Source organism: Anser brachyrhynchus (genome assembly GCF_964034855.1).
Source record: "Anser brachyrhynchus genome assembly, chromosome: 19".
Lineage (NCBI taxonomy): Eukaryota > Metazoa > Chordata > Aves > Anseriformes > Anatidae > Anser > Anser brachyrhynchus.
In genome coordinates this window covers 10,304,494-10,322,036 of record NC_137712.1, presented here as the reverse complement: position 1 = coordinate 10,322,036, position 17,543 = coordinate 10,304,494, and the positions used below count along the sequence as shown (strand labels likewise).

General features: G+C 59.0%; 2 protein-coding genes across 2 annotated transcripts in view; one reads left to right on the top strand and one right to left on the bottom strand.

The window, feature by feature from the left end:
- The first annotated feature begins 5,597 nt into the window (after positions 1-5,597).
- The window catches only part of ARRDC1 (arrestin domain containing 1), a 30,379-nt gene continuing 18,433 nt past the window's right edge, over positions 5,598-17,543 (top strand). The window contains exon 1 of the mRNA XM_080562532.1: positions 5,598-5,856. Within this exon, the coding sequence (XP_080418658.1) occupies positions 5,739-5,856 (118 nt within the window). The 5' untranslated portion in view covers positions 5,598-5,738. The remainder of the gene's footprint in view (positions 5,857-17,543) is intronic.
- On the bottom strand, positions 5,874-16,868 carry LOC308180199 (uncharacterized protein; the record flags this gene model as incomplete). Its single annotated transcript, XM_080561424.1, has 3 exons — positions 5,874-6,954; positions 7,022-14,559; positions 16,811-16,868. 2 exons carry the CDS (start codon positions 16,866-16,868, stop codon positions 13,541-13,543), a joined length of 1,077 nt encoding a protein of 358 aa, XP_080417550.1. The 3' UTR covers positions 5,874-6,954; positions 7,022-13,540.

Here is a 17,543-nt window from a genome sequence, read left to right as displayed (position 1 = left end):
GGGCGGCTGGGACAGGCCCTGGGGGCACGCGCCTGGTGATGCTCAGGCTGGGGCAGGTTTGTCAGAGGTGACTCACCTGCTCCTGACGTTTCCGCTGGCATCAGACCAGCGGCCTTTGAGCTCATGGAAACACAGATCAATGATGACTGACGGAAGGGACGTACCCTGCGTGGAACGGCCCCGCTGTGGGCAGGGGGAGAGGAGTAGGGGCAGGATCAGCAGGGTGCAGGGGGGGATGCCCTTCCTGCTCCCCTACCTGGCATCCACCCCGATGCAGTCAGAGAGCACAACTTGTTCAGAGAGCATTGCTTCATGCTGAAAAGTGTTCAGCAGCTGATGGTGCCCTCCAGCAGCAGTGTGTCTGGGGGGCTCCCTGGTCCGTGGGGCTGCACTGCTGATGTCCCTCAGCCAGCCCTGGGAGGGGGCTGTGGGGTGTCCCCTCCCCAAAAGCTCTCGGTGTGGGATGCTGACATGACCCTGGTGCCCACCCTCCTCTCCCCAGGCACTTCCTCCTGGCCTGTGGAGAGGGTTGGGGGAATTTCTGGGTGACTTGTGTTTTTAGCTCTGTCCCCGGTATCTAGGGCAGGGTGCATCCCACAGCTTTTAGCAGCCAGAAGGGGGACAGCTGGGCTGGTTAAATTAATCCTCATGGGGGGCTGCTGAGAGGTGCAGGGATCACTCCTCTGGCTGGCAGCTGGGGTGGGCTCAGATACACCACTGCTGCCTTCTGCCCCTGGGTAAGGCCTCTGCTGGAGGTCATCTCTACCTCTGTCAGCAGCACGGGAGCGAAGGAGAAATGTAAAACACGTGTAAGAGTCCAGCCCTTAATTTTAACATGGCCCTTGTCTCAGGAAAGGTCCTGCTGGGGTCTCAGAGCAGGGGACAGTCCTCCTGTCCCTGAAGCCTGTAGGTGACAGCAAACAGGCTGCAGTCCCTGCTCTGCCTGGGCTGCGATGCGGAGCCCATGGGGAAGGGACATCCCTGCTGATCCTCCTGTCCAGCCCCACTCTGAGCAACAGAAGCTCCTCCAGTGAGGGAGGAGATCACAAATCCCATCAGTGAGATTAGAATAATAACAATAGTAATTAACACCTTGCTGCTCTCTAAGGATTTTCTAGCAAGGCTCACCAGGTGCTGGCTGGGTGTTAGGCAATTAAAGCAGCAGCACCCACGTAATGGAGACAGGTGACAGCTGTGCCACCGGCTTGCAGTGCCTCTGCTGGGGTCTTGCTCTGTCCTTCGATTTTTCAATTAAATGAAAAAATGGGGTGAAATTAAATGGGAGGAGCTGGCTTAGGAGGGGTGACCCTGAATCAGCCTCCTCCCACAATGGTGAGGGTTATGGGGGGGGGAAAAGCAGGTCAGGAGCACCTGGTGTTGCCCATGGATGCTCATCTGGTCCCTAGCAAAGAGACACAAATGCCCCCGCGTGAGCTTAAGGGCTTGCAATACCTCTGCGTGCTTTTGGGGACAAAATCCAATGCATCAGCTCCTGCATGCGTGTCGATGGAAATCTGCAGGAGCAGCCTCCCCCATAGAGACACAAATGCCAGTACGTGGGCTTGCGTAGACACAAACCAGCACGATAACATGGAGGCTGGAGAAAATGCTTTGTGGGGAGAGACCTGAAGAGCTCAAATTGCTCGGTTTATCAGGGAAATTGAGATGTGTCTTGATTTCAGCGTGTAAGTACCATCACAGGGAGAAACTACTTGGCACCAGAGTACTCCTTAATGTCAGGGAAAGGCAGAACAAGAACCAGTGGCTGAAACAGAAGCCTGCCAAAGAGGGACTAGAAAGCAGATGTGTATGTTAGCAGCGAGAGAGGTGAGGAGTGGAAGCAGACTGCCAAGGCCTGTGGCAGGACTTTTTCCTCTCTTGGTAAAGGATAGTTTTGTCTCTCTGGTGGAGATTCCTCAGCTGAATCATCACCCTATTATATCTCTTAGTTGTCTGCCCACCCCCCTCCTTGCATGGGGGGCTGCTAGAAAGCCCTGGGACATCGAGATCCTAGAGGCCTGTACCCCTGGGGTGGGACACTTAGCTGGAATGCCACCGTGTGCCCTTGGGTGAGCTGTCTGGCAGAGCACCCACCGAGCACAGAGGGGGTCCACGGCAGCGATGTGTTGCCGGTGGAGAAGGAAGGTGTGCGGGAGGTGTGGCAGAACGGTGCTAAGCACGGTGTGAAGTGATGAAAGGTGTCAGCCCAACACAAATGGATAATCGGTGTTGCTGCTGTCAGTATCAGGTGGCATGGTTGGCTGGCCAGGGAGCCGGCTGAGAAGCAGTGAGATACTGAGCAAAGCAGGGCAAGGGGTTTGGAAAGGTTATAAACCTTTATATTATATTTATATTATAAATATGTCAGTATTGTGGGTTCTATATATATGTGTAAAGAAAAAAAAGTTATGAGTGATATATACAGTACAAATACATCAGTAGTGAGCCCTCCAGGGGCTCCATGCTCAAATGTGTAGTTTTAGCCCAAGGGAGGTTTAAGATGCAATGGACAATTTCCTCGGTTGTGCCGCTGCTGCTTTCTCTCCTCCTCAGTCACAGCAGCTCCAGTGCCTGATGTCTCGGGGTGTGCTGGGGTGTCCCCAGCCAGAAGCTGAGCCTCCACCCCATTGTCCAGTAGGATGGGGAGAGCACTGGAAGAGCAAGGGTGATTGAGAAGAAGACTCCTCATCTCTTTCTAGCAGGACTGGAGAGGAAGAGAGGCCAAGAGGCCAGGCTTGCCCCTCTCCCCAGCCCTTACGCACCCTGAAGTGACAGAGCAGGTGACGATGACCTTGCAAGCTACAAACTGGCCCAGAGATAACGCTAATGCCTCACCCAGGAGTGCTCACCTCCTTAAAGCCTGTGCCAGTCACTGCTCTGGTATCTCCGGTGCTTCCACGCTGCCTCTCCCGGAGGCTTCCTGGTCCTGCTGGGGCGATGATGGCCGTGGGGCAGGGGAAGCTGAGGCACGGCCAGGTGCTGGGTCATCGTGTGTGGCTGGGGGACAGCCTTGGGAATGCCAGAAGGGGACACATTTAGTTACAAGAAATTGCCCATGATTTAACCATGAAGCCTTCTGCATACATCATATATATATACATCATACATATATATATATATATATATATATATATATAGGTAGCACAAGACTTGCAGCTACAGCTGTCCCTTCGTGGGCATATTTTGTTCCCAGCCACTTTCCCAGGCCCGTGGCAGAAGCTCAGCTGTGCTGTGGGCAGAGCACGGCTCAGGCGCCATGGGTGTGTGTTGGTGCTTGTTTTGTTTTGTTTTGTTTACTACTACATTATTCGTCAAGAAGTTTCGTGTTCCTTAAAGTTAGTGGAATGTGATGACATCTGAAAGGAAGATGCTATTCTAAAGCTGGGGTTAGCATTTTTTTATTTTTCTCTCTTTAGATTTTTCCCTTTTATTACGGGAAAAAAGAGGAAGGGAGAAATGAGGGCAAAGAGGAAGTGAGAGTTCCCACTAGCAGAACAAATTCTTCAAAACAATTTTAAGCAAAACAACAGGCCAGAATAGCAGGAAAGGGAATCTTCTTCAGTTTATCAAACATCCTTACCTCTTTTTTTTTCCCCCATCTACTCTGAATTTCAGTGCCTGTGAATCTGCAGGCAATTAGACAACATCGGTGACTCCAGGGCACATGCAGATGAGCAGGGAGGCAGGAATGCAAACAGGCATTTGACTCTAATGAGCAAAACCCTCCTGAACTGAGCACCATCGTGCCACGTATAGGGAATGGCAGGTGCCCTGGCACTGCAGGGCTCATAATTGTGCCCATCTCATTACGTTTTATGGACAGCTAAGCACTGGGGAAGGATCAGTGCCATGGCATCGCTGCCGGCCGTGTCACAAGAAGAGCTCCTGTGTTTGTCAGAGCACTCAGCGACTGTCTTGCAGGGCTGTAGCTGTGCACAGCGAGCATGTCGCTGGAGCCAGGATGCCTTTGTTCAGCTCTTAGCACAGGAATCCTTTTTATTCTTGTTATGACCTTGGGCAAGTAACTTTACCATGCTTAAAATTACTTTTCTGCAAACAAGGAGTATAAATATCTTTGCATCAAGAGAGCTGCAGTGCAGCGTAAGGGGCTCTGTTTTGGCTCGTCAAAGGATTTTTTTTAACTGTGTGTCACTGCTCAGCGTCCCTCTGGGTGAGGGTGGTGGTGCTGCCCTGGTGATGGGGACGGAGAGGGTATGACCGCTGGGTAGCTCCGTGGGCAAAGCCCTGGGTCTTCAGAGACTTTCCATGGGGGAAACAGGTTCGGTAAAATCTGCTGTGGCACAGGGTGCTTCTGCCACCCCTCATTTGTTTGTTTTCTGCTGGCAGTGCCACCTGGGGTGGCTGAAAAGGAACCGAGTTGCAGAGGCTGATGAAAGAGGCTGCAGGCTCATCTTACAGTAGGAGACTGGTGCGTGTAGCCTGGCAAAACAAAAGCTAAGGGCAGAGCAAGGAGAGTGGTGTATGGAAGCCTCCGAGGGTATGCACCGCAGGAGGAGATGAGCTACTTAAAGCGTTGGCACAAGCCCACCGGGGTGTATGTTGCCTGTGATGACGCTCAGGCTGGAAAGAAGAAGTAGCTTTTAAGCAGCGGAGGACAGAGGGCCTGGAAGAGCTCCCCAGCAGGAGCCCGGTGCGCTGCGGATATACAAACTACTTCTCAAGTAGCACTCAAACCCCTTTACGTGGGGTTTGACATTGTGATGGCCACCCTAAGGTGACCCTGGAGGCTCCTGCAGCTCGGGCTGGTGTCGCTGCGGGTCCTGCTGGGTCTGCGCTGGGTGTGCTCTGCAGATAAATGGATAAACATGGATAAACAGCCCTCCTCGCACTTATTCATTCTGCCCGTGTATGCAGCCTGCTTGTCATCAGCTGGGAGGCCTCTCCGGGAGGTGCCTTTCCCCAGCGCTGTGTTTGCTGTTTGATGTGAAATAAAGAAATAGCAAAATGCCTTTTTTACTGATTTTTTTTTTTAATTGAGCCATGGAGTTAAAAGCAGCTCTGAGAGGGGGCGCACAGCAAGTGCGAGCCAGGGCGGCCGGCTGCTCGCCCCCCGCTCCCCGGGATGCCCCAGCTGGGGTGCTGGCCTTCACCCCACTGCTCTGTGGGGGCCCGTGGGGCGGCTGTTTGGATCCATGGGGCGGCTGTTTGGATCCGTGGGGCGGCTGTTTGGATCCATGGGGCGGCTGTTTGGATCCGTGGGGCGGCTGTTTGGATCCGTGGGGCGGCTGTTTGGATCCGTGGGGCGGCTGTTTGGACCCATGGGGCGGCTGTTTGGATCCGTGGGGCGGCTGTTTACCAGCCCTGGCCCCACGCTGTGTCTGTACAACTCCCACCGGCCGCTTCAAGCGACTGGGGACGTAAGAACAAGCAGGGGGCAAGGTGACAGCTGGGCAGGGGGAATTACAAGGTCAGCTGCTTAGGGGGTGCACCGGGAGGCAAGATGGCCCCGGGACGGCCGGCTCCTTCCCCCCGAGCCCTGCCCCGGAGCCGGGCCTTTCCCCCAGAGCCCGGCCCCTCAGGGCCCCGGCCCCTCCGCCCGCCCCTTCCCTCAGGGCCCGCCCCGGCCCCACAGCGCGGGCCGGGCCGGGCGGAGGCGGGGCAGGGCGGAGCCGCCCGGCCGGGGCAGAGGCGTCGGGGCCGGCACGGCTCGGCACGGCACGGCACGGCACGGCTCGGCAGGGCAGGTACCGCTGCCGGCAGAGCGGAGCGGCGCGGCCATGGGGAAGGTGCAGCTCTTCGAGATCCGCCTGGGCGAGAGCCGCGTCATCTACAGCCCCGGCGAGCCGCTGGCCGGCACCGTCACCGTGCGGCTCTCGGGCTCGCTGCAGTACCGAGGTGAGCCCGCGGCCTGCCCGGCCTCGGCCGCGGCTCCCCGCTGCCCCCCGCCGCCCCCCCGCCCCGGCCGGCTCCGGGCACGGCGGGGGCGCCCCCCCCGGGCGGAGGGCGAGCGGCCAGGGGGTGCCGGCGGGGGGTCCCGAGGGGAGCCGGGGGGAGCCGGGGGTCCGTGCCCCGGCCGCTCGCTGAGCTGGGGGGTGGCCGAGCTGCTCTGGGCACCCCCTGCCCTGCCCGAGAGGAGCCGGGCACGGTTACGGGTGCTGGAGGCCGGGAGGCGCAGGCTGGTTTCCGGGTGGTTACCGAGGCTGTCCTGCTCGCTTCGCCCGGGTGTGTGCCTCGTCCTTCGTGACAAGTTGTGTGTGTGTGTGGGGGGGGAAGGCTGGAGGGGTTAAAATGTGAAGTCTCCCGAACAGGCAGTGGGTGATGGTGCTCACGCTGCCTCGGCCGGGATGTTCGTGCTTTCACCAGCGCCTCTCCCAGCTGCCTGCGATAGCTTTCGGAGGCTTCCTCGGGGAAAAAAAATGCCTTGGACAAGTGCAGACTTGTAGGCTGTTTAACTCCTCCTGGAGCAGAACAGGGCACGTATCTCCTTGGAGCCTTCTCCCAGCAACGTTCCTTCCGGCTCCAGCGAAGGCATTCGTACCCAAGCGTGTGCCGACTTCCCCCCACGGCTCCCACCCCTGTTCTGGACGCACCCCGTGGGTGCGAGGGGGGCGTTTGGTCTCGGTGGGCTCAGGTGTGATTTCGCTAACGAGCCTGGGGCGGCGGAGCAGGGCTTTCGGAGAGCTGCTGGGTGCTTCGAGCCCGAACCTGAGCTGTTCCTTCGCCTTCTGTCGGAAGTGTCACAAGGGGCTGGTTTGGGTTGAGGTCCCGAATCGGCTCTACCAGCGGGGGCGGCAGCTTGCTGTAACGGGTGTCCGCGCCTGCCCAGGTAACCGGCGCGCCTGAGGACGGGGTGCCTACGTCTGCAGAGCGCGAGGTGACCCTCTGCTGGGCGTCCTCCCTGCTGGACGTGTCTCACCTCCAGGAACAGGGGAGGAGGCTCAGGTGGCTGCTGCAACATCCTGCTTGGTGCAACAGGAGGTCTTCGGGGAGGGCCTGGGGCCAGTCGGCCCTGCTGAGGCTCACGGGCCCGGCGGCAGAGGGATTGGATGATCTCTGCCACGCTGTGGCTTCTGCTGGGCTGTGGGGAGAGGTGGGCGAAGGCCTCGCAGCCGTGCGGGTCGGTGTTGCAAGGCCCATCCACCCACACCTCCTGTGACCAGCTAGGACTCCTCAGAGGAATAAACAGCTCCCTGGAGAAGACGTGAGGTGCTCGCCCTTTGCAGGTCAGGCCCACGGCACCCAGTTGTGATACTTTCCATTTCCTGAGCTGGACCAGTCTGACGTGTGTGGTTGTGTGTTGTGTTGTTTTTTTTTTTTTGAAACCACAGACAAGCTCACGCACGATTACTTCACACCGTGCCTCATTTTATGGCTGTTGGAGATTGCGCCTATCAGGAGGTGGACAATACAAGCGAACAAAGCTCGTTCTGCCTTGCTAGACATGCTGGAAGTCCTGGGTCACAGAAAAGCCTAACTGGAGACACACCTTTCAGGATCATAAATACTCCCACCTCCTCTGGCTTCCTTGCCAGCCCTGCTGACTAGCAATAATGGCTGTTCAGTAACACGCCGTCCTTGGCTGGCCGTGCGGCCGTGTTACGAGCGGTGACTCGCCTTTGTGGTGACCCGCGCGGACCTTCGCAGCCCCGCGAACGGGGACGCGCTTCCCCCGTGGCCCTGCCAGGATGGAGGTGGTCCTCTGACAGCCGGGCCTCTGGGGAGAGCGCTAATGGCACTGCAGGTCCCTAATCGTTGTGCCTAACTTGCTGGGTAAATCATCAAGCGCCTGTGTACAAAGAATAATTAATCTAACAGGAAGCTGGTGCTGGGACGGCTGGGTGTAGAGTTAGTTTGGGGGGAGGGAAAGAAGTCGCTGCGGAGCTGGGGACAGCCCTGGAACAAAGCTGCTGCTGCTCGGGGGTGCTGGAGCGCTTTCCTCTCTGCTCTGCAGCTTCCAGGGCCGCACCGATTATTTAAGTCTTGCTGCCTACTGCTCAGCTGGGCTTCTCGCGGGCGGAAGCATAATGATAAAATAACAGCCCTCTCTCCCAGGTCACCGAGAGTAAAGAACCTTGAAAGCACTTTCTGGAGCAGATTTCAGCACTGTGCTCTTCTGCACTCTATTATTTAGCTGTCCAGGTTTATGCAGTGATGACTTTCAAATCAGTCCCTTGAACTACAAGGCTCCAGACAGAAGTACCGATGTCTGCTTGTGTTCTAGAAGTACCTAGGTACATAATTTCCATTTCTGCAGAGCCTGCGAATCATAATTTTCCACTCTAATCTTAAATGCAGTAAAAGGTTTCACTTCTCATAAGGAAAACCGAGAAAGTTGGTGGTGAAGGAGGAGTTGAAAGCAGGTCACTCGGATCCTGAGCCATGCTAAGATTCTTGTACTGACTAAAAGGTCACTTCTGTTTTTGTGGAGGGGCAGCATGAGGAAGTTTGGTTTTGGCCAGTGCATAAGGTGGTTCTGATATTCGTGTAGCCTGCCCTCTTGCTGGGGGGAAGAGGTGACATCTGGGGGCTCTGTGTTAGCCAGGACCCTCTGTACCACTTGACCTCTGCAACAGGGAAGTGTTGTTCCTGCAGGAGGGCCATGGCTTGGGCTGCTCTGCAAAGTGCCGGTGGAAGGATGGGTTGAATCCCCAGGAAGCAGCCCGAAGCATGCTCTGCCCTGTGACAGCAGTTTGTGAAGGTGGATTTCAGATTCCTGTGCTTGGCAGTAGAGGTCAGCTCCCCTTGTCTAACCCCAAATCGGCGGGGCAGGAGGGTCCTGGGGCCCGGCTCTGCTCCAGGTGCAGTCCGGTGAGGGAGCGCGATGCCTGCAGCGCAGAACCAAGCGAGGTCCTGGTGCAAGGCAGGGACGGCCCCAAAGCTGCAGGGGTACCGGCAGTGCCCGGGGAGGCCGACGGGTCGCCTGGCATCCGCTCGTGGGCACGAGGGCGAGGCAAGGCTGGCACTGATGCACGGGAACGCTCGCGTATCGTCCTGCAGCATCGCTCCGGCAGGCTGGATGGCTCCGGCTCTGGTGGCAGTGGATTAACTTTCTTTTCTCATTGTCTGGAGCGAGACAGCAGTGAGCTGTGTGGCCAAGCCTGTCTGAGACTGGGGAACAAAAGAGGGATTTTTGCTATCCTGGCTGGCTTGCTGCTGGAACTGAAACTCCTCTGGAGTCAATAACTAATCGCAGGATTGTTTTGTGTCTCTTGTCTCCGCAGTGTGCGCCGCTCTCCGCTTCTCCCCCGCCCGCGCACCACTTGTGCTCATCTTGAGAAACTGTTTGCCGCTTTCTTTGGCGAGGAGACGTGCTGCGGCCTTCCCTCTTGTTTAACAAAACGAGGGAACAAGTGGAGTGGAGCCCTGTCTGTCTGATTCGCTTCCAAGCGTGACAAACGGGGTGTGATTGCGTATTCTTTCCCTGGAGCAGCGCAGAGCGGGCAGAGGCGCAGCTTGTCTTTCTGGGCTTGTCTTTCTGGGCTGGGCTTCTTCTGAGGAAGAAGCCCGTGGTTTTCTGTCCGTCCCTTCTGGGGGCAGCTCCCTGACCCTCGCAGGGGCCCCGCAAACAGGCACAAAAGGGAGTGAGTAGGGTGGGTGCCGGCTCCAGCATCTGCCGGGGCGGTGCGGGTGGCAGTGCAGGCGGACGTGCTCCGCTCCGCTTGCAGCCTGCTGTGGAGCGCTTTCTGCTAAGGTCACCCCTCGGAGGAGAGGGGAAGAGGAGGAAGTACACGTGGAGGAGCCCCATAGCCGTCGGTTGACGTGGCGAAGTCTTGCCAGAGGCTGTCGCAGCCAGGAGGAGCAGGACAGACCTGCCGCCTGTCCTCTGCTGCCTGGAGAAGGGGATGCTCGGGGGCCTTCCGAGAGCAGAAGGGCCACGAGGTGGCTGGGCTGTGATGCAAGGCTCCTGCAGCCGTGACCTGTGGAAAAGCACGGAAAAAGGCGTTCTGCGGGGAATCAGGGCAAGCCTTTTTCTCCTCCCGCTCAGGGCAGCTGCTCCTGAAACAGCCTGACAAGCACACCAGGGCTGGGGTTTCTGCTCGGTGCCTGCTGACTCGAGGGCTGATCAGAGATGTCCCATGTGCAGCCTCTAGGCTGCTGCTGTGACCTCCGAGGATGGCCACTGCCGTGGAAGTTAGCGATCTCTGTGTGCCCTTAAAACGTGGAAGCGCGAAGTGCTTCGGAGGGGAGGAAAGGTGCGAAGGGCCCGGATGGCTGTAGGGCTGCGGGGTTGTGTCTGGCGCGCAGGTGTGCCCGCGTGGGCTCTGTTTCGTGTCTGGGAGCTGAAACTGGAGGTGGAACGGCTTCAGACCACGAAGATGTGCAGGTTTCTGTCTGCTCACGGTGGCTTGTAAAAACCAACGTCCCATCCCCCAGCACTCTGTGATGGCCGGTTAAAAATAGCCGATGGCGTGCAGGTGTCAAGTGCGAGCTAGATTTTTTTTTTTATTTCTTATTTATTTTGCTGTGAATAAGCTCGTGAGGGGAGGCTTTTCCCCAGAAAGGGCTTAGCCCTGGCCGGGTACTGCTTTGTCCAGGATTGTGTGCTGCTTTGAGAAGGAGGCTTGGTGCCACGTGGTTGAACTGAATGGGCGAGTGAACTCTGGCAGGCGTGTTGGGACAGGGAGGTGCTGGGTGACTGCAGAGGACAGAGGGGTGTCCCGAGGTACGGACAGACCCCCTCAGCAAGGTGGGGGTGACAAGTTAGTGCCAGGCTGGAATCGTTTAGAGACCTAGTTTAGTTTAAAAACATCCTGACCTTTGAGCACCTTACCCTTGATTAAAAACTGGAGCTTATCAGATATCCGCAGCAAAAAGGCTGCTTCCGAGAAACGTGAATCATTTCTGGAGCATTAATGCGTGTAACTTCCAATCCTTTGTTCTTGCTGAGGGAGCTGCTGCTGCTGCTTGGCCGTTCTGGCTCCAGCTGGAGGTAACGATGCTGCAGCTTGCTCTTCAGCCCCGCTACGTACGCACCCGCCTTAACCCCACATGTTCCCTGCAATAAGGCACGGATAAAAAGGGCTTGGAAGGCAGCATCCCCGGGAAGGAAAGCTCAGCGTGTGCGTTTGACTTGGTGCCTTTTTGACGGGGGTTGTCAGCGCGGGACTGGATGTCGGGGCCGGAGGTTTAGCTCCGAGTCCCGAATGCTGTTTTCTGTCTGCTCGGACACCTGCAGGTGTCTGGCCTGACCGTGAGGGTTGTCGTGCGATCCCGCACCCCTCCGAGCACAGCGGGGATTTGTTATGGATCTGGTGCTCTGGTAATAACAAGAACATAAGTCGTCTTTCCAAACTGATGATCGGGCTATAAATAGAGAATCCAGCTGCTTGCGCTGAATGGCATCAAAGGAAATCATAGGAGCAGCTCTTATGCAGAATGAAGTGGATTCTGGCTGCTTTCTCCCAAGTCGCTGGGGCTGCTTCTTGACAGCTGAGACGTGTGAAAGCAATGCTTGAGAGCTCAGCGTGGCGTGAGAAATCCTCAGCGGGGAGCACGCGGCCCCGGGGGCTGCGCTCCCGTCGCCGTCCCACCTCCTGGGCACAGAACCGGGCCGCGCAGGTACCCGGCTGCGTCGGGGGGGTCAGCGGATGCAGGGCGGCTTTATTGCTCGTAAATAACACTCTCCAGGAAAGGGCACTTGAAACGGGCCCTGCTAGGAGGGGTGGGCCGGCTCTGGGCTGATGCCTGGGAGCTGTGTGGAGGCCTCGCGGTGTCTCGGTGGGCCGTAGCGCAGAGCTGTGGGAGGTGCCTGTCCCCATGCTGCTGTCTGCTTTCCTCCTAGATGGGCTCCCACCCCTCACCCCAAAACTGTCGTGTCTGGGATATCCGAGCGGGTGTGAGCTCGCTGCTTTGGTCCTTCTCAGCAGTGCCGTGGTGTGCGCAGGAGGCTGGTTATGGCAGCGGTGTCCGCGCTGCGTCCTTTCGGCCCGAAGTGTGCGTGGCAGGGGGTGTTCAGCCTCTAACAGGCCTTTTTCCAGCTGGCCGAGTATCGAGATGACTTTGCAACTGCTCCTCTCCCTGATGCTGAAGGATGAGGCGTGGAGAGTCCGTGCCCAGGAGCGTCCCTTGGGCCCCGGGAGGGCACAGAGCAGCGACCCCTCCTCTCCTCGGCGTCGGCGCTGTGCCTGCGGCGCTGCCTGGTGCCGAGCAGCCCTGGAGCCCTGCGTCAGGCGGCGATCTGGGTGGCGGCGAGGGTCTGCCGAAGAGCACCAGGCAGCAGGAGCTGCTTGAGCCACGGCTCCCCGGACCAGTGACTCAGTCGCGCAGCAGTCTGGCCCAAAGGAGCCGTTGTGCCGTGGCATTCCGGTAAGCCTGTTAAGCACGAATTTCCAGAACCCTTTGAAGCCTTTATTTAGAGGGAGCCTGAAAAGGGAGTAGTCTCGGGTGAATCAACCTCTCCGTGGTAAGCAGAGAAACCTGATCAGTCGGCCCTTTATCTGCCCGCCGTGGCTTTTGCACCCAGCGTGGAGGGGCGAGGGCAGAGAGGCCGTCACGGGAGCGGTCGCTCAACCTGCCGGGCTGTGGGAAGAGCAGAGCTGGCGGTGGTCACGGACAGGCGTGTTCCCAGGAGGACAGGCGTGTTCCCAGGACGTCAGAGAGCTCGGCCTCCCCGGGCGCTCCTCGTGTCGGCTGCACGGCCGGCTGGTTCTGCCAGCGAGATGGGGTACGGTGTCCTGGCAGGGAAGGAGCAATTGCTTTTGTTAATGAGTTTACAGGGGCAGTTTGTTACAGCACGAGCCCGACCTGTCTTCAAGCACCTACCGAACGCCTCCCGGGACCTGCGGTGTGGTCAGCTGGTGGGGTTTCTTGCCAGGCTCCTCTTCCATTTTGAGACAAGGAAGTCAACTGTACTGGAATATCCGAACTGCCTCGGCCTAAAGCAGTGCTAAGTGCTGGGTGGAAACCTATTTTGCTTTGGGCAAGCTATAAAAAAAAAAAGTGTTTCCCCTCTTCAGTTTCAGCAGTGCTCAGCCCGAGGAAACGCGGCTGCGGCCAGGCTGGCTGAGGCGTTGAGTGCTGGCAGGTCCTGGCACCTGGCAGCTTGCCTGGGCGAGCTGCCGGCTCCGCTCTGCTGCCTGGCTGCACCTCAGCCGTGTGGGACTTGCATTCTCCCCCCCCACAGCTCTGTTTTCGGGTCCTAACCCTGAAGATTGAGATGCTCTGACTGTTCATGTACAGCCTTGTTTCGCTTTGGAGAGCGTGGTTTGTGTAAATCCAGCTCGCCCAGCGCTTGCAAAAGCAACTGGAAGCTTCCCGGTGTCCCCTGAGCAGGATGACTGTGGGTTAGGATCTGCCTTGTCGGGGGATCGTGACTAAACCTTGCCTGGGCCTCGCTGGGATCCTAAATACTGAATCCCTGTGCTCCTGACCACGCCGGCAGCGTGTGTGGCCGGGAGGTATCCGTGTGCCGGCAGGCAGCACGCGGCTCGGCAGGGCTGGCTGTGAGGCTGCCGGGCTGCACCGAGCTCTGCGCAGGAAGGAAGGCGAGCACAGAGCGCAGGCACTGGCAGCGGTCGTGTTTGCTGAGATCTGCTGGGCGAGGAGCTGAGCCGCTCCTGGCTGGTGCGTGGCTCTTTTCCTAAGCCCTGCTTGGAGCCGGGTGCTGTCCGAGGGAAACCGCAGCCCGCTCTCTCGTGGAGCAGCCAGGAGGAGTGAATTTGGAGAGCAGCTGCAGAAGGAGGGCAGGCACAGCCACCTCCAGACAGGTCAGAATTTCCCTCCCTGAACTTCTGTCTAGGGAAGCAGAAAGGGAAGAGGTTTTCCGAAACCGAAAGCTGGCTGTGCACGCCAGAGCCGAGAAGGCCCACGCGAAATGACTCCGCGATCCCCTCCAGCCTTCTGTTCCTCTGCAGCCCCTCTGCGCTTCTGGTAGATGCTGGGAGAGGAGGCTGAGTGCTGGCAGTGCAGCCGAGGTGGGTGGCTGGCATGAAGATTTCCATGGTGAGCGTAAGATCTGCCTCTCTCTGCCAGATACTGAGTCTCCTGCAGTGCCTCCTGTGCTGCTGCCCGCTCCGGCTGTTCGCAGCGCCCAGGGGTGCCCGCACCTGCTGTCCCAGCGTGGGGAGAGGCTGTCCCTCGGCGTGCGGCTGATGCTGCTCCACGTTGCACAGAGCAGTGCTGATGGAGTGAGTTTGGGCTTCCAAAACCGGTCTGAGGTACAGCTTTCCTCCTTCCCCGCTCTCCTGGAGCCCCAGGCAGGTCCCGCAGGAAGCCCATGAGCTTGCAGGTCGGCCGTGACGCTGCAGCCGGCGCTGCCCTTGCAGGATCCAGGCAGAGTCCCCCCGTCCCTCCCCGCCTCTCTTCCCAGCCTTGGTGCCGCAGCACCCGGGCCTGCACCAGCCTGAAGCTCGGGGAAAACTCCTTTTTTCGCAAGAGGTGGTTTTTGAGGAAAAGGGGTGCTGGGGGAGCTCTTTCTGGGGGGTAGCTTGGTAGCGAGGCAGCAGCACTCCGGGATCCGGGGCGAAGGCTGAAGCGCAGCCGGTGCTGGGCTCGGCGTGCCGATGCTGCAGCATTTGTGCCCGTCACCGAGGAGCCCTGTGGCACTGAGAGGTTTTCTCCCGCAGGCTGGCGTGGGTGCAGACAGGCTCGTTAAACGTGCTCAACCGGGGATGTTGTTCCAGATGTTCGAGATGACCCCTTTCCTCCCAGGGCAGCCGGAGCGCTGATAGAAGTCTGGGACGCCAGAAATAAACCTGGCAGCTCTGCAAGGGAGCAAAGCCTGGGCTCTGAACAGGAGGTTGTCCAACAGTTCGCTTTCTTCCTTCGGGATGTCTTGTGGGCTCCTGATTTTGGGGAGGGGCTGGAAAAGACAAGCTTCCCTGCGCTCAGCCTGTGAGGGAGAAAAGCGCTCGCAAAGCGGAGAGGATTGACCTTGGCTGAGAGGGGACGTGGCTGTCACAGCTCTGCGCTTACAGGCGTGCGCCTGCACGGTCTGTCGTCGGAGACTTCTGCGTTTCCAGATGACAGCACCCGCAGTGGGTTGGTAGCACCCGGGATGGATTCTGGATACAACAAATCGGCCTTAGCCAAAAGAATGGCTCACTTCACCCGTATAACGGGGCTGTCACCGCCCTGGTGTTGCTGCAGGTCGGGTTTGTACAGGCTGGGTGCAGGAGCTGCTCCAGGCTTCCTGCAGGTGGGTGTAGCAGGGGGGTGAGGACGTGTGAGGCCCCGCTGGGACCCCCTGGCTCGCTCGGTAAACGCAGCCCTGCCGCCGCCACGGGGGGAGCAGACGGCCTGGCCCTCGGTGGGTTTCGGTGAGCTGCTGCTGCCCTGCGAGTGGGCTCGCCGTGGGTCAGGAAAGCCTGAGCAACTCTCTTAGATGACTCCTGAGAGCACAGGGCTGTCCTCCTTCCACAGCTGGAGGCCGAATCCCCTTCCTGCCCCTGTGCTGAGCCCTGGGGAAGGAGACGGAAACCTCTCCAGACAGTCCTTCGCTCTGTGCCAGACACGCCGCTGCCTCCGGCTTTCAGTGTGAGCTCCGCTCTCGCCTCACTGGCTCGTGAAATGCCCGGGACTGTTTGTGTCTCAGGAACTGACAGGGAGGACCCAGAAGGATGGGGACAGCCGAGAGTTGATTAGGAGCTGCTGGTTTAATTAGCGCTGTCTCGGTATATTTGCGCACGAGGGCTGGGAGCCGGGGGAGCAGTGTACCTCGTGCGCATCCAGCCGTCCTGCGCAGAGGAGGACGTGAGCCCTTTCTGCCTGAGCTCGTGCTGCTGTGCCTGTGCGAGGCTGAGCAGTGCAAGGCCTCGGCGTGCCGCTCGTTGTGGTCTCGGCTTCCTCGGTGCATGTTTTTCAGGGAGCTTTTCTAGGAATTGCCCGGTCTCTACCAACTGCTTGAGAGCAACTTGTCCTACGTGCCGGTCTCGCTGCCTCCCAGGCTTCCCACCTTCCCAGCACCATCCGGCCCCGCTGCGCTGGGAGCGGGATAACCCCAAAACTTCACCTGGCCTGGGGCAGGGGCTTCGCAGGGCCAGGAGACCTCGGGGCACTCCCGGACTCGTGCTGCTTGTCACTTGAAGCTGCGGCACTGTGTGTTGAGGTGGCTCGGCCCCCTCGTGTCTGGGCAGGTGGCCCTAGGAGTTGCATTGATGGCTTGCTGAGGTTGCCTGTGACGAGACCTGCTCTCCTTGGGGCCCGGCCTCGCTCTCCCAAAGCCTCTTGAGTCCCCAGAACCGGCACCGGTGGGGACGGCAGCGGCGCCATCCGTCCCCTCCCTCTCCCTGGGCCTGGACCGTGACTGTGCCTGGCTGCTGGGGCTGGGAGAAGCGGCTCTGTCCTCATGCACAGCTGGAGAAAAACTAATTAAAAAGTGGTGGTACGGCCTGCTGCGGCTCTGGTGAGAGGGGTGAGGAGAGGGCTCCTCTTGGCCGGTTTCTGTGAAATGAAGACTTGTCTGACGCATGCTCGCTGGTCTCTCGCAGCCCTCTCCCCCCTCTGCTCCCCCGTTCTCAGGACCCAGGCACCCGCCGGCCCTCCTGCCAGCACCTTCTGGGAAGTGCTGGGGTGCTGGCACCTCCGTCCCCCATCTCTTTTAGGGGTGTTGTGTGCTGTCACCTTGGGTTTGGTGCTGTATTCGCCTTCTCTAGGAGTGGGGCTGCCCCCAGCAAGGTGTAGGAGCAGCTCTCCTTGCCCTTTATGGACGTGTGCCCAGTCCCTCGTGCTGTGCGGCTGTGGGTGCTTCGGGGCGGCTTTGCAGCCCGTTGAGCCCTGCGCTTGCGGGTACGGGCTCCCCATCCCGGCTGAAGCCTCTGGGTCAGCCGCAGGCCAGGAACTGGCTTGTTTGGGCTTCAGCTGGCAGAAATCCAGGGCTGCCCATAGCTGTCCTTCAGAGCCCGGCACTCACCTCCTCGTCCATCCTTGCAGGAGAAGAAAGGAAAGCCCCAGGACACCAGCAGCGACATGCCAGCAGGACGGCGCGTTTGTCCCGCCTGAGCCGCTGCCAAATGCAACAGCCGCCGCCCCGCCTGCTGTCGCTTTTTGTTGCTTCCCCGTGGTGAGAGGCGCTGTGCTTGGGCTGAGCGGGTGCAGCACCCCAGGGGCCGCCTTCCCTCCCCACCTCAGCAAGCCGAAAGCAGCCAAACCGTTGCCATCTTCCCCTCTGTTGCCCGTACCTGTTGCAGGGGTGCGTGGCACAGAAGGGACCTGAAGCCACTTGGGACCGGCTGCAGTTCAGGGAGGGCTGTGCCGGTGGCCAGCGTGACTCTGCTTGCTCAGCACAACTGGATTTTGGAAATCGAGGAGGGGGACGTGTGGATGCGCGTCCTCGGCTCTCCCCTCGCCCGCGTTGCGGTGCCAGCTCCCCTGGGAGGGCAGCTCCCTGGATCGACTGAAGGAGACATTTGAGGTGTCCGGCTGCTCTCCTTAAATCACCCTGGGAGCAGGCGGACGTGCCCAGCTCCTGGCCTCTCTATTTTTACTTAGGGCAGAGATGGATATGGCTGAGCTGTCTCCTTATATTTCCAGCGTTTGGCGAGTGCTGCGGTGCCTTGCTAAAGACGTGTCTGGCTGGATGCAAAGCTGCTGCTGCTGCTTCTCTGAGTGCCGGGGGACTGCAGGGGCGGAGGGCCCTCGCCGTC